This window comes from Hyla sarda, chromosome 5 (assembly GCF_029499605.1).
Source record: "Hyla sarda isolate aHylSar1 chromosome 5, aHylSar1.hap1, whole genome shotgun sequence".
NCBI classification, from domain to species: Eukaryota; Metazoa; Chordata; class Amphibia; order Anura; family Hylidae; genus Hyla; species Hyla sarda.
Window position 1 is genome coordinate 80,865,802 of NC_079193.1, and position 15,713 is coordinate 80,881,514.

The window sequence follows — 15,713 nt, forward strand, 5'->3', positions numbered from 1 at the left end:
AACCTGCGGACCTCCAGATGTTGCAAAACTACAACTCCCAGCATGCCCGGACAGCCAAGGCTGTCCGGGCATGCTGGGAATTGTAGTTTTGCAACATCTGGAGGTCCGCAGGTTGAAGACCACTGCATTAAAGTAACAAAAAAAAAAAACTACCCAAGTGTAAAATAAAATCCATTTCACATGGTGACTATAAACCCCACAAAAGAAAATAACTCATGTCCCTTGCTGATATACTGCAGGAGGGACTCCGAAATGGCTGCTCTACAGGGTAAAATATGCGTCCTCTGTGGTGGTAAGTTCTGTGTTAGGGTGCGTTCCCACAGGGCGTATGCGCAGCGTATTTGACGCTGCGCAAAATTTATGGCAGCAGCGGGAAATACGCTGCGTATTCCTCGCTCACTATACACACAGGGCTTTCCGGTGGCAGCCCTATGTGTGCAGTGAGTTTTGGAGGCGGAGCCGCGCGTCACAGTCACGCCGGCACACGGCCCCGCCTCCAAAACTCACTACACACATAGGGCTGCCATCGGAAAGCCCTGTGTGTATAGTGAGCGAGGAATACGCAGCGTATTTCCTGCTGCTGCCATACATTTTGCGCAGCGTCAAATACGCTGCGTATACGCCCTGTGGGAACGCACCCTTAAAGGCGCTGTGAACAGCTGATTTCAACATTTGAGCCAAAATGACTAACAACTTGCACCAAATGATAAATTTGGTGCATGTCCACGAAAACCAAAGTGAAAAAAAAATGGTAAAAAGAAACTGTCAACAGGCAAAATTGATAAATACCCCCCTTAGCCTTAGACAGATGTAAAAAATAATAAATAAAAATAAAAAAGACAGTCATGATAAATTCCCAACTTTGAGCAATGCTGAACGTTATCACTACTATTTGTCTGAAATTGCGCGTGCACATGCTGTGTCACTTATCCCTGGGATCTGACGATATGTAACTTTAAAAAGAGAGAACGGAGTTCTTCATAATACTGGTGACTCATAGGCACATGAGCAGGGAGGATGGCTCCTCTACTTGGTTCAGACTTCTTTCCTTAATTCTATCACATGATGGGTTTGCTGGCTCATAAACAGGAGGAGGGATCCTGGGCACTGACTGCTAGTTCTCCCAGCTGGGACCTGTTGAGTCCCATTTAAATGCTGGTGCGCAGATCCCTGAGCACCTCATTCACCTTCCAAGATGCTGGCTGCAGTAGTGGAGGGGCTGGTGGTGCTCTGCCTGGTCTCAGGCATTCAGGGAGGAAAACGTGAGTGTCAGGGGTTAACACCCTTTCTGTTATTTTACTGTTTTACTATAAGACCCAAAATGTAAGTTAAGTTAGAGAGATTGACTATTACATGGCTAATAGGTAAGTTGTGCAGCCTTTGCTTTGATAATTGCTTTTCAGCCATAATAGTTGTCCTGTTGAGTCTTGATGTGTCTCCCTGGCAGATTTGGTTTTTGTCTGAGTCAAAAAGTGCTAGAGTCAAACTTCAAATGTGGACAATATAAATATTTACAAATTATTTATATATATATATATATATATATATATATATATATATATATATATATATATATATATATATATATATATTATAATGTCCGTTATTGGGATGGGGCACTACAGGTCCTGATGGATCCCATTGATTATGGGGTCTGTTGAGTGCCGTTGTCTGCAAGCGCTAATCTATTCCCCTCCTTTTTCTGATGTCTGCTGCCTGCCGGGTCACAACAGCAGTGTGCAAGGGGCCTCCCTGATACTTTAGTGCTTTGGCTAATAAGAGCACCAGTGAAGGACAGCGAGGGCCTCTTGCAACTTATCATTGTTAAACATTTGAGGAGAAAACTTAGCCAATGGCCCTCATTTACTATTGCAAACCCAACATGTTTTGTCGGGTTGTCGCATTGCGCCAGACTTTCTGTTTGCGCCAGAGTTGAGAACCCCTGGCTAACACTCCATTTTACTAAAAGAACCTGAAAAAGGGGTGTGATTGCTGGGAAAAGGGGTGTGGTCTCCAAAAAGGGGCGTGTTCCTGACATTTTCACAAAAACCCAACATATTTTCTAAGGTTTACACATAAAATGTGGTGGATTTGAGATGAGGAAAACCAGACAGATCAGAGCATGTGTTTAAAAATAAATAAAAAGGAAAATGTAGGGAAACCTTAATAAATACCGTGGAAAATAAACTGTAGGGAATTAAAACCTACACTCCACTCTTAGTAAATAAGGGGCAGTAAGTTTGCAGTGGGACACGAACTAGGTTCAGGAATAACTGTCACAGGCCACATACCAGTCACTTGGTCCTATTAGTAGGGTGGTATGCCTGACACTAGCAGTCTCTTACCTTAAAAAAACATAACTTTCAATTTTGCACCTAAAAATCCATAAGACGGCTTATTTTTTGCGCCACCAATTCTACTTTGTAATGACATCACTCATTTTTACCCAAAAATGTACGGCGAAACGGAAAAAATCATTGTGAGGAAAAAAAATGCCATTTTGTAACTTTTGGGGGCTTCTATTTCTACGGAGTACATTTTTCTGTGTAAATGACACCTTCTCTTTATTCTGTAGGTCCATACGATTAAAATGATACCCTACTTTTATAGGTTTGATTTTTGTCGTACTTCTGAAAAAAATCATAACTACATGCACCCCTATAACTTTTATTTTTCCGCATATGGGGTATTATGAGGGCTAATTTTTTGCACCATGATCTGAAGTTTTCAGCGGTACCATTTTTGTATTGATCGCTTTTAATTATTTTTTTCATGATATAAAAAAACTACCAAAAATACACTATTTTCGACTTAAGATTTTTTTTTTTTTTTTTTGCGCGTACGCCATTGACTGTGTGGTTTAATTAATTATATATTTTTATAATTCGGACATTTCCGCACGCGGCGATACCACATGATTTTTTTTTTTAATGGGAAAAGGGGGTAATTCAAACTTTTATTAGGGAAGGTGTTAAATGATTATTAATTATGATTTTTTTTTCTTTGCAATTTTTATAGCGCCCATATTGATCAGTGGTTTCTCATAGGAAACCATTGATCGATGATTCTGCCGCTTGACTGCTCGTGCCTGGATCTCAGGCACTGAGCAGTCATTCGGCGATCTGACACCAGGAGGCAAGGTAGGAGACCCTCCTCGTGTCCCACAGCTGTTTGGGATGCCGCGATTTCGCCGCGGACATCCTGAACAGCCCCCTGAGCTAACAGGCAGTGACTTACTTTAACTTTAGACACTGCATTCAACTTTGAACGCTGCAACTAAAGGGTTAATAGTACGCGGCACCGCGATCATTGCCGCACGCTATTAGCCACGGGTCCTGGCCATTGTTAGAGGCCGGGCCCAACCCGCTATGATGCGGGGCGATGTCATGGCCCCGCGTTATAGAAAGGGAAAGGACTAAGGATGTACCGGTACGTCCTTAAGTGGTTAAAGAGGAACTCCGGGGGGGGGGGGGGGGGGCAGAATTCGAATCAACTGGTGCCAGAAAGTTTAACAGATTTGTAAATTCTTACAAAGAGGAGCGACCTGGCACTGTATAGATTTGCTATGTCGCACAATGGGTCTCCTGCTGGCAGGCAGGTGAAACTCAGGCAATACTTTGCTCTCTGGGTGTGTGGGGGTGCTTCACAATGGCAGGAAAAGTTCAATCATATTGCAATGTAGGAGGAGGTGTACATTGGAGCACTCCCCTCAGACACCAGGACCGTAGTGCAGCAAAATTTTTTTTATTTCTTTTTGTCAAGTTGGATACAGTAGCAGGGAGGAGATGTAAACCTGTGGGTGGGCTACACCGATGGGCGACAGTCCGTTGGCGCTTCGTCGGGAAACTGCATATGGACGAAAATGCAGCCGACCGGAGGATGCGGTTCACTCCGGTCGGCTCATAGACATGCATTAAATACGGTTCCCCTATACGGCTGAGTGCGGTTAAGCCCCGCCCCCTCCTCCCATCCATATACGGGAACCGTAAGTACAAAACGTGGTGTGAACCCAGCCTAAATATGATGGCTGTTGTGAAGTGCAGAATATTTACTCTTGTGTAACTTTGGAGGGCCTTCTCAAAAGTTACATTGTAGCAGTACTGCACTGAACTGAATCTATCATCCAATATTTGGAGAAATTTCACTGTACAAAGTTTATTCATGCTGTATAGAGGACTACATGACCAGCTGTACTGTCAAGAAGCATAGGGAGCAGTTCAATAAACAGTATCTGCTTTAATGGTTTGTAGAACATAATCTTGCTCTTGCAATCTATGGGGGAGATTTCTTGTCTTTGACGTGTTTTGGCGCAACTTTAAATTAGAACTTTCTGCAAAACTGTGTGAAATGCAGTCAATAGTGTGCGCCTTTTTGAAAGTGACATAATGTGCAAATGTTTGGAGAATGGAAATTTGTACCACATCTGCTTTGCCTTAGGCCCCTTTCACACTACATAATTACTACATTTTCGAAGTTCTGTCAGAAAATCGGCAGTTACAAAATGCTATAAGGCCGTTAGAAAATCCCATTATAGTCTATGGGATTTTTCTGATAGCTGTTTTTAACCCGTTATTTTGTGACAGAAGATAGTAACGGGAGAAATAGTTCATGAACTATTTCCCCCCCCCCCCCCATTACTATTTTCAGTCACAAAATAACAGCTGTTATTAATAAGGGGCTATAACGGGTTAAAACGGCTATTAGAAAAATCCCATAGACTATAATGGGATTTTCTAATAGCCGTTTTAACCCGTTATAGCCTGTTATTAATAACAGCTGTTATTTTGTGACTGAAAATAGTAATGGGGGGGGGGGGAAATAGTTCATGAACTATTTCTCCCGTTGCTATCTTCTGTCACAAAATAACGGGTTAAAACGGCTATTAGAAAATCCCATTATAGTCTATAGGATTTTGTAACTGCCGATTTTCTGACAGAACTTTGAAAACGGAGTAATTATGTAGTGTGAAAGGGGCCTTAGAAATGTGACCTGCTACAGCAAGTTCTAAGTGTGCGTTTATTTTAATTTTTTTTGTACAAAATGAGAAATGTTCACCTTAATGATAAACTTGGCAAAAAAAGCAGGAGGAATAAATGCACACAGCTGAACAATGATAAATCCCTTACCACCCCCCCCCCCCCCCCCCCAAATATGAATTAAAAAAGTTCAATACACAAATATGTATGGCTTTATGTGGACCTTTGTTTGGAGCATTAACAAACGTTAGAAAATGAGAACCTTGCATTTTCTATTACAGAAAAGTATTTTTGGCACACTGTGAGAAGGGGTGCACCTTTCTGGAACATGGAGACTTGTACTACAGAATGTCGCTACATTTTTACTGTTATGAGGGAATAGGGGGTGGAATCAGTTTTTGCTTTATGCTCCTCAATGTGTACCTTAACAGGGTTTCAGGATGTCATGGAGTTTAGAAGGGATCCTGGCTCTAGAGGGCACAGTAACCATATAGATGGGTGGTCTCCTGATACCAACTCCTGGGATGAGAAACTCTACCCTGCCTGGAAGTCTGATGATGCCAGATGGGAAAACTGCTGGAGAGGTATTGCTCAATCTATATTCCCAATGGAATGGGGTATATGACTAAAAATATGCTGACATATTATCTATGTTGGTCTAGGTGGCAAAGTAAAGGCATTGTTGACCAGTGACAGCCCTGCGCTGATAGGGTCAAATATCACTTTCGCTGTCACCCTGCAATTACCTAGATGTCAAAAAGAAAATGAAGATGGAGACATAGTTTATGAAGGAGGGTGTGGAAATGGTAAGTACTTAACTGCCTAACTCTGTACTGTTTCACTGTCATGCGAGCTTAATATAAGAATTTTTTTTTTTTAATTATTATTTGATATAGTTTCCAGCTTCCCAGACCAATACGTGTATAACTGGACCAAGTGGATAAATTTTTGTAACAAAGGAAACTGCAGCTTTGCCAACAAGTTTCCTGATGGAAAACCATTCCCACATCACCCCCACTGGAGGCGAAACAACTTCATTTACATCTTCTCTACCCAAGGCAAGTTTATTTCTCAACAAATATGCTATTGACCCACAAGCTTCACCAGATGTTGGTATGAACCCAAGTAATTCATACATGCAAAGAAACCAAAACAAGTTCAGAAATTAAGCTTTGGCACAGGGGGAAAAGTATTACATAGTAACATAATTCATAAGATTGAAAAAAGACCAGAGTCCATAAAGTTCAACCTATAACCCTAATGAGTCCCTACTGAGTTAATCCTAAGGAAGGCAAAAAACCTCATACTAGAGGTAAAAATTCCTTCCTGACTCCAAACATGGCAGTCAGAATAAATCCCTGGATCAACGTTCTGTCCCTAGAATTCTAATATTCATAACCTGTAATGTTGTTGTTCTCCAAAAAATGCATCCAGTCCCCTGATATATTTATACATAGTTATTAGGTCTCCCCTAAGTATTTTTCTAAACTAAATAACCCTAATTCTTATAATCTTTCTGGGTACTGTAGTCCTCCCATTCCCCGTATTACTCTGGTTGCCCGTCTCTGAACCCTCTCCAGCTCCACTGTATCTTTCTTGTACACTGGTGCCCAGTACTGTACACAGTATTCCATGTGTGGTCTGACTAGTGATTTGTACAGCGGTAGAATTGATGCACCCCATAATTGTTGTTTGCCTTGGCAGCAGCTGCCTGACACTGGTCACTACAGCTAAATTTACTATTAACTAAAACTCCCAAGTCCTTTTTCACGTCAGTTGTCCCTAGTGTGCTCCCATTTAATACATAATCCCAGCCCGGATATTTCCTCCCCATGTGCATTACCTTACATTTATCAGTGTTGAACCTCATCTGCCACTTCCCAGCCCAAACCTCCAACCTATCCAGATCCATTTGTAACAGTGCCCTGTCCTCTGTTGTGTTTACCGCTTTAGAGTTTAGTATCCTCTGCAAAGATTGCTACTTTACAATTCAACCCCTCTACAAGGTCATTAACAAATATATAAAATAGGACAGGACCCAATACTGACTCCTGTGGTACCCCACTAGTAACGAGCATCTGGTCAAGGCAAAACTTTTTTTTAATATTTTTTTTGGCACATATATTGAAACCCCCCCCCCCCCAACAGAGCATACTGATATGTTCAAGCTCAGAAATGCACCTGCAATCAACGCCATTATGCTTTTGCAACAATTAGGTTGTGAAGGTCTTGAGACGGCTCTCTGCTTTTACCCATCATAAGATGTCTCGTGAGACCTTTTTGTAGCCATCAGGTAGGACTGAACCAGCTTATGATGATTTGCACTGACGAGAGACTAGATTGCTTTACTGATTTCAGCTGTTTTCACCTCTTGTTCTAGGGGTGCAAATTTATTTAATTTATTTTTCACCTGTCAATTCACATTACACAACTTAAAGGGGTTATCCAGGGAAAACCTTTTTAGAGATATGTATTTATTTACTTTTCTCTTTGGCTCCAAAAAGTTAAACAGATTTGTAAATTACTTCTATTAAAAAATCTTAATGAGCTGTTGAAGTTGAGTTCTTCTTTGTCTGAGTGCTCTGACACCTGTCTTGGGAACTGTCCAGAGTAGAAGCAAATCCCCATAGAAAACTCCTTCTACTCTGTGCAGCTCCCAAGACAGATGTCAGCAGAGAGCACTGTTGCCAGACACAAAAGAACTTAACTTCAGCAGCTGATGATTATTGGAAGGATTAAGATTTTTTTTTTTTTTTTTATAGAAGGAAGCTACAAATCTGTTTTAACTTTCTGGAGCCAGTTGATATAAAAAAAAAATTCTTGTAATACCCCTTTAACTTCTGAGATTTGGTTTTTGGTTTCCTTAAAGGTATAAATTTCTTGGGTTACCAACATCTCATGAAAACCATGTCAATAGCACCTCTTGGGAATGCACTTAGGGTAAGGTCACATACAGCACATCCACTGCATACTTGAAGCTGCGGACCCACTGTCAGCCCCCTCTAATGTCCTGGTTTGTCTGCTCATAGCAACAACATGCCACTGGGGATCGCATGGGCAGTGTCTGAGTAAGCTAGGCTGAGCGGTGTGATGTCTGTGTATGCTGTTCATAGCGCGGGACTCGCAGCTCAGTCTGCTCATAACATTTTGCTGCTATGAACAGACAAATCGGGATACTCAGGGAAAGTAAGAGGTTGACTCTAGGGGCGGTCAGTATCATGTCCGCAGTGTCAAATATGCAGGGATGCGCTACTCGTGACCTTACACGAAGTGAGAAAGTAACGTGTTAAATCCTTGGAGTGTTGAGCGGCATAGGCCATATTCGAATTCGCGAATATATGGACGAATATTCGCATATTCGTTATATGCTCGTTTTATTTTCGCATATGCGAAGATTCGCATACGCGAAAATTCGCGTATGCGAAAATCATCATATGGGAAATTAACATCCGTGAAATTCGCATATGCGAAAAGTAGCATATGTTAATTTTCGCACGCCAGTCTCACACAGTAGTATTACAGCCTTCTTTACACCACACAAGCTGGAAGCAGAGAGGGGTGATCACTGTGATGTGTACTGTGAAAAAAAACAAACAAAAAAAAAGATTATTCGTAATTACGAATATATAGCGCTATATTTGCGAAATTCGCGAATATGCAATATTCGCGAATAATATTCGAATTGCGAATATTCGCGAGCAACACTAATCCTTACCCGCTATACATGCAAGCTGCTGCTCCATTTAACTCCTAGGGGCCATGAGTACAGGACATGATTGTCAGTGGGTCCCTGCAGTTGAGGAGTGATCAGCTATCCGGCAGATAGGATATTTTCCTACCATCGGGAGGGAAAGAACAAAGCTTTTGTATTGCCTATGCTCTCATTGGCTTAAATGTTGCCATTCACTCCATATACTTCAGACTGAAGACTTGTGTTCTCTCTCCTCAGGCCAGTATTACGCAAAGAATGGAAGATCTTCTGCTGTTCTGTCCATAAATACTACAAACATCACAACTGGCACACAAATGATTGAGGTCACTGTATACAGGAAAGGACACTGGAAACACTACCCGGTTGCTAAAGCAAGCAGTATTTATGTTATAACTGGTAAGTTGTGAAACTTATATATATTTGAGCTCTACCATATCTTACTCACCATTGCATGCACATTTCTAAAATATGTTCCAAACGCCCATGTGAATCTTAAATGAGAAGGGCTCTAGTACGAATAAACTATATGGCACACTAAAGAGAAAATGCCCTTGTGAAAGCTGCCTAACAAAAGCATGTGGCAACACTCCAAATATCCATGAATTTTTTTTTTTTTCCAAAAAATATAAAGTTCAGTGGTAGGTAATAGCTTTTTTATTTTTTCAGACCAAATACCATTTTATGTGAAGCTTTCCCAGAAGAATGACAAGAATTCCTCAGACCACCTCTTCATAAAGGATTCTCCAATTAACTTTGACATCCGAATCCATGATCCAAGCAACTACCTTAATAAATCTAAATTGACGTTTGACTGGGATTATGGGGATGGAAATGGATCTTTTTCTTCCAATAACCCGCTTTCTAATCATACCTACGACATGTTTGGAAACTATACTGCTATGTTGACCATTAAAGCAGCCATTCCTGGTCCATGTAATCCTGTAACACCAACAACTCCAGTCCCTACAACACATCTCCCAACTACCACCAGTACAATCACCACAACTAATTCAACTGGTAAGTTGTGACAACTAATATTTTAAATGACATAGTTTGGTCATGCACATGGCATAGCGAATGTTTCATGATGTCCCATTGGTGGTCTCATGTTGGAGTTTAGCGTTCACATATGCAATAATGAAAGCACAACAAACGGGGACTGCCAATATCAAATTCTTCATCCAAAAATGTTTTAACTGTAGTACCAACAGTTATATATGGACAAAAGGATAATCACCCGGTGACAAAGTAGTAGAAAACTGATCAGGCACCAGTTGAAACATCATTTGATTGATGGTCGGCGCTCAGATACACCAAAAGGCACGACTTCCATCCCGGTGGAGATGCTGATCATGGCCTGAAACGGGAGACCTCAGTGGAGGCAGATTAATTCAATTGGTGCCTGATCAACTTCCCACTACTTTGTCAGTGGGACTGTTGGACATTGGCTGGGGATAGAGATGAGCGAAGTTACAGAAATTCGATTCATCACGAACCTCGTGGCTTGGCGGTTGCTGACCTGCATAAATTAGTTGAGCTTTCAGGTGCTCTGGTGGGCTGGAAAAGGGGGATACAGCCCTAGGAGAGTCTTCTAGGACTGTATCCACCTTTTTCCAGTCCACCGGAGCACCCGAAAGCTGAACTAATTTATGCAGGCTAAAGTAAGCAACTGCCGAGCTGAGAAGTTTGTGACGTATCTAATCACTGTAAGTTCGCTCATCTCTAACTGGGGAGTAAGGAGCCTCTGGATTGAATGCACAGGAGCCACCCAGATACTAATCAGTGATCCGCTGTATCAGAATTAAATACATAGAGCTTGAAATACTGCCATAATACAGCAAGGTTGTGCAAGGGGTGGCTTTTGTAGTGGAGCTGAATTCCTTTGTATACAATCTGATTGTATTTTATATATAACATGGGCATAAGGCCTTGGTGTAGCTCGTGTTTTTCTTTTTTGTTGCAGGTAACTCAACAGAACTACCACCATTCGAGACTGAAACCTTTCCACTGACAACTGAGATGCCAAATGTTACGACCGCTCATATAACCACTGCACATACAACTGCTGCTCCTGGCTGTTTTATATACAGATATGGATATTACAGCACAAACATCACAGTTGTAGGTGAGTTGTCTGACTAGTATACTGGTGGTTCTGAAATGTGTATTACTAGAATCTTGATGCCCTTTCTCCTCTATAGATGGAATCCTTGAGGTTAAGATTGTGGAAATGACCAATGTTGAAGTATCTACATCTCAGACTGGAAACTCCATAATTGACTTTGTGGTGACTTGCCAAGGAAGGTATGTCTGTGCAAATACAAATTCTGTAAAACTGATAAATCCGTTCCATAGGTGAGATGACCCCTGTTCTTTCAGCCTGCCTACAGATGCCTGCACCATAGTCTCAGATGCTAGTTGCATGATTCCTCAGGACATTGTCTGTGACTCGGTTCCATCTTCAGATCAATGCTTACTGACCCTAAGAAGAACCTTTCAGCCTGGATCTTACTGCGTCAATATTACACTGAGTGATAGTGCAAGTTTGGGTCTTGCTAGTACGCTGGTGTCTGTTAATGGTGGTAAGTGATGCCTAGTTAATAGTGTGCATAGAACAGTCTAAACTAGGTCACACCTTTTTAGCAACATTCATTACACAAGTTTAAAATTGTGTGGATATGTAGTGAGCAGGGGTCTGGTGTAAAATGGATATGAACACTTGGCTGGCTGGTTGCCAGGGTTGTGACTCCACCAGTAGGGTTGTAGTTGTGTGACTGAGGGATGCAGTGTCCACAGGCTGAAGTGTAACCCTGAAGCTAACTGACCGTTCCCACTAACCACTACTTCAAATAAAGTAGCTATCTGTATCAAAGCCCCAGGAATTGTCTTAAAACCAGGAGCTACAATATGGATAACAGCTTGTTCTTTACTGATGTTGCAGATTGAATATTACAGACTGGGAATATCTCTAGTGATGGACACACAGCCATAGCTGGTAGTATGTCACTGTCCTTCAACAATGAAGAATATAGAATTGGGAATTGTTTGACATGAAGTCTTAAGTAGACTGGTTCTCTATACCTAGTGGTATGTGCTGGACTAATGGGTGTTTGGCAGTTCTTGCCTGTACTACGCTGTACTTGCAGGATGAGATTAGATACCTGATATTTTAGACTACATCTTGAGATTTTACTTTAGACTGACTTGGCTGTACTGTTCAGACAGCTGTCCATGAGAGTGTACCGGGGGGGGGGGGGGAGAAATTGTGCAGTGGTAAACCTTGCTATGGCTCCCTCCCTCACCTCTTGTGTTCTTGGGTTATATTGAGACATCACTAACCTGAGGAAACCCAGAAGGGAGACTCCAAACGTTAGTCCGTAGCTTTGGACAGGCCGGCTCGGATGCCTGGTCCTTACTTTGCTAAAGGGGCCTGTCAGCTTTGCTCTGGTGTCTAGAGCTTCCACTTGTGTTTGTCCTACCCCTGTAGTGGGACATGTCCGAAAGGTTGCAGCTTGTTGTCTAGACCTGGAATATTGTGGTTGGAGGCAGATTCCTACTGAAGGTGAGGGCTGCTGGGTGATGGTAGATCCTAACACGGGCTTTAGGTCCCTCTCCTGGGGACTAGGGTGGAGACATGACAGCGCTTAGCCTTAAACTGGTTGAAGATTAGGTGTCTGACACTCTACAGAATTACAGTGTAGTATTTTGGATACGGACAGTTAAACCCTTGCACTTTTATTGGCTCAGTGCATGCAGAAGACATGTATAGAAGAATACACATGCATAGCAATACATAGACCTGAGACTAAGCTGGGAACCCTTGAGGCAACAGCCACCCACAGTGTCCATGGTAGCAAAAGGTGACCCAGCTCCAGGGAACACTTAATAAATAAAAATATAAAATAAATATATATATAAAAATTTTTATTTTTTCCCCGTTCTAGGTTCCAAACTACAGGCTCTTTCTGCAGTACTCCTTTCTCTAGCTTTGGTTGGCGTTGTTGCTGTGGTAATTGGCATTGCCTTGTACAAGTGAGTTAATATTCTCTATTTAAACATTAGTTTTGGACTAAACATGAAGTGTGTATTCAAATTCTACTTTGAGTTTTATTTGTAAAGATAATGTACTACCAAAGAAGGGTTTGGTATAAGATTTACAATCAGGCCACAATTCATTCCCAGTTGTTTGACTGGCTTTTAGTATGAAATCCTGAAAAATTTAAGACAGAAATTGCAAAACCTAGTTTTGCATGCTTTACAACATATCAAAAGCTTTTGTATCTGACAGTGCCCAATTAAGCTCAAAGTTCAATTTATCTAGTCAAAACCAGAAATCGTACAAGAGCTGGGGGGCTTGAAACATGTAGGGACCCATTGTTCTGACCAGTCAGCAACTAGACAAATACAAGCCCAGTATAGGATATTGTACTCATCTAAGGATTGGTTTATCTTTGCTGGTACATTGCATCGCCCACGATGCCCTGTAATGACAGTCAAGGCCATAAATGTTGGCACCCCTGAAATTTTTCAAGAAAATGAAGTATTTCTCACAGAAAAGGATTGTAGGAACACATGTTTTGCTATACACATGTTTGTTCCGTCTGTGTTTATCAGAACTAAACCAAAAAAAAAGGGGGGGGGGGGGGGGGGGGGGAAGCAAATTGGACATAATGTCAAACCAAACTCCACAAATGGGCTGGACAAAACTATTGGCACTCTTAAAGGGGTACTCCGGCCCTAAGACATTTTATCCCCCATCCTAAGTCTGACCGCGGGGGTCCTGCCGCTGGGGACCCCCACAATCTTGCATTCAGCACCCACCTCGGAGCTGCACAGTGCCAGGTCAGAATCTGCCGTGTGACGACCACAGGGCCGGAGTATCGTGACAGTCCTGCTGGATGACCCAAGATTTCGGTCACAAACCCAGCTTTGACAATGGGCTGTACAGTGCGACACAATCTGTTGGTAATCCTCAGATTTCATAATGCCTTGCACACCTTCAAGGCACCCACAGGCAGTAAAACAACCCCAAAACATCACTGAACCTCCACCATATTTCACTGTAGGTACTGTGATCTTTTCTTTGTAGGCCTCTATTGGTCTCATCTGTCCAAGACTTTTTTTTTTTTTTTTTTTTTTTTTTTTTTTCCCCAGAAGAATTTTGGCTTAAAGTTAATTTTGGCAAAATGTAGTCTTGCTTTTTTGTCTGTCAGCAGTGGGGTGCTCCTGGGTCTCCTGCCATAGTTTAATTTCATTTAAATGTCATATACAAAGAGTGCCAATTAGGGATCCTACGCATATACCATAGAACAAGAGGGGAAAAAATAGGTGTATGTAGATCAAAAAATATTAAAATTTTATTAAACATGAATACATAGACACTACATTTAAAAATCACTAAACAATTATATAACTGTATCAGATCAGTTGTAAACAGACCAATCAAGGGCAGGAGGTCTAAAACATATCAAACACTATGTAGGCTGTATAAAACATGCAACAGAGAGACATACAAAGGGTACCCTGAATACTGCAAGTAACTAAGTCATTGTCAGTAAAGAGTTACAGCATTAAAGGTAGTTACAAGTATCACCTAGTGGGAGCACAAAGACCTCCAGCGTCACCCAACGTTTTGCTTAATCTGCTTCGTACGGAGAGTCAAGTTAAATGTCAACTGATAGTTAGTGCTGACACTGCTCCCCAAGCCTGCAGTACAGCTTGAATATCTATGGAACTTGTTTGGGGCTGCTTATACACCATCAGGACTATCCTGTGACACCTTTCATAATTTTTTCTCTATTTCCACACCCAGGGAGATTAGCTATAGTGCCATGGGTTGCAAACTTCTTGATGTTGCGCACTGTGGACAAAGGCAAATCTAGATCTCTGGAGATTTTTTTCCACAAATTTGGTTCTCAAGTCCTCAGTTCTCTCCTCCTCTTTCTGTTGTCCATGCTAAGTGTGCATGCAGACACTAGATGAACTTATTTCCTTTTTTTTTTTTTTTTTAGAATAAACTTTTATAGCAAAACATGTTACTGCAATCCTTGAGAAATACTTCATTTTCTCGAAAAAAATTTAAGGGGTGCCAACATTTATGGCCATGATATGATGATGCTTACCTGTTTAAAACAAATCACTAATACATAACATCCAGAACTTTCCCTCAGCCTCTCATTGATGGCAGATTATCTCTAATCTCAATTATCACTCATCTTTGTGGTTTCAGGCATAGCAACCAATCACAGTTTAGCTTTCATTTTCCAGAGCTAATTAGGATATGAAAGCTGAGCTGTTATGGGCAAAATTGGACTGTTTTGGTTTCAGGCATATTGATCTGGGCTTCTCCAACTTAGGGAAATTACAATATGTAAATCAGGCTTTTATTAGACATTTTCAATACTGAGTATCCACCTAAAATTTAAGAGTACTGCAGCCTTAGACAACTAAGGGAATAGGGGGATACGTGTCTGATCAAAATTCTGCCATGTGAACATAGCGTTAGAGTAATTCCATCTGTAGCAGCATAGACTCACAGCAGGCAGTGGATAGGAAGACACATGCTGCTAAGACCTCAGGGCTGCTTTTCTGGGGTAAAGAGTAGATTTTAGTAAATGACGTCATTGACAAATATTGGCTCTCCTAGACTATATCAGAGAGGATATTGTAGTGGCAATATTAAATCTAATACTGCAATTGTGCATGTTTAATGCACTGGCATTTTTATCTGCAGATACTCCTAATTTATGCATTTTTATTTATATTCCCCGCCAGGAAACGCAAGGAATACAAACCTATTGCAAATGCTTCAGATGAAAGTGGCCAAGGAATTACGGTCTACTTCAGTCAGATCAAAGATGTTCTGTTCCAAAGAAACAATGAACACAATCCTCTTCTGAAAAAGGCTTCAATAATATGATTCTAGTTTACTTGACTGTCTGCCATGTATTGGTATTCTGCTGCTTGGTTCCTCATCTGTAGCTGTAGTAGAAATGCTTGTCCATAAAGTGTTTCCTTTATTTAAA

The 15,713-nt window shown here is 41.3% G+C and overlaps 1 protein-coding gene across 1 annotated transcript; it reads left to right on the forward strand.

Annotated features, from left to right (window-relative positions):
* Positions 1-1,087: 1,087 nt before the first annotated feature.
* On the forward strand, positions 1,088-15,713 carry LOC130273274 (protein QNR-71-like). Its single transcript, XM_056519773.1, has 11 exons — positions 1,088-1,262; positions 5,408-5,560; positions 5,639-5,782; positions 5,873-6,034; positions 8,926-9,084; positions 9,355-9,705; positions 10,652-10,813; positions 10,890-10,992; positions 11,068-11,270; positions 12,633-12,720; positions 15,463-15,713. The coding sequence occupies exons 1-11, from the start codon at positions 1,196-1,198 to the stop codon at positions 15,605-15,607; spliced, it is 1,737 nt and encodes a 578-aa protein (XP_056375748.1). The 5' UTR covers positions 1,088-1,195; the 3' UTR covers positions 15,608-15,713.

Bases quoted from the DNA above. Each gene is read 5' to 3' on its own strand.
- LOC130273274 (XM_056519773.1), top strand. From the start codon at position 1,196: ATGCTGGCTGCAGTAGTGGAGGGGCTGGTGGTGCTCTGCCTGGTCTCA. The intron at 5,561-5,638 runs GTATTGCTCAAT...ATGTTGGTCTAG, and splicing joins ATGGGAAAACTGCTGGAGAG to GTGGCAAAGTAAAGGCATTG. The intron at 12,721-15,462 runs GTGAGTTAATAT...ATTCCCCGCCAG, and splicing joins ATTGGCATTGCCTTGTACAA to GAAACGCAAGGAATACAAAC.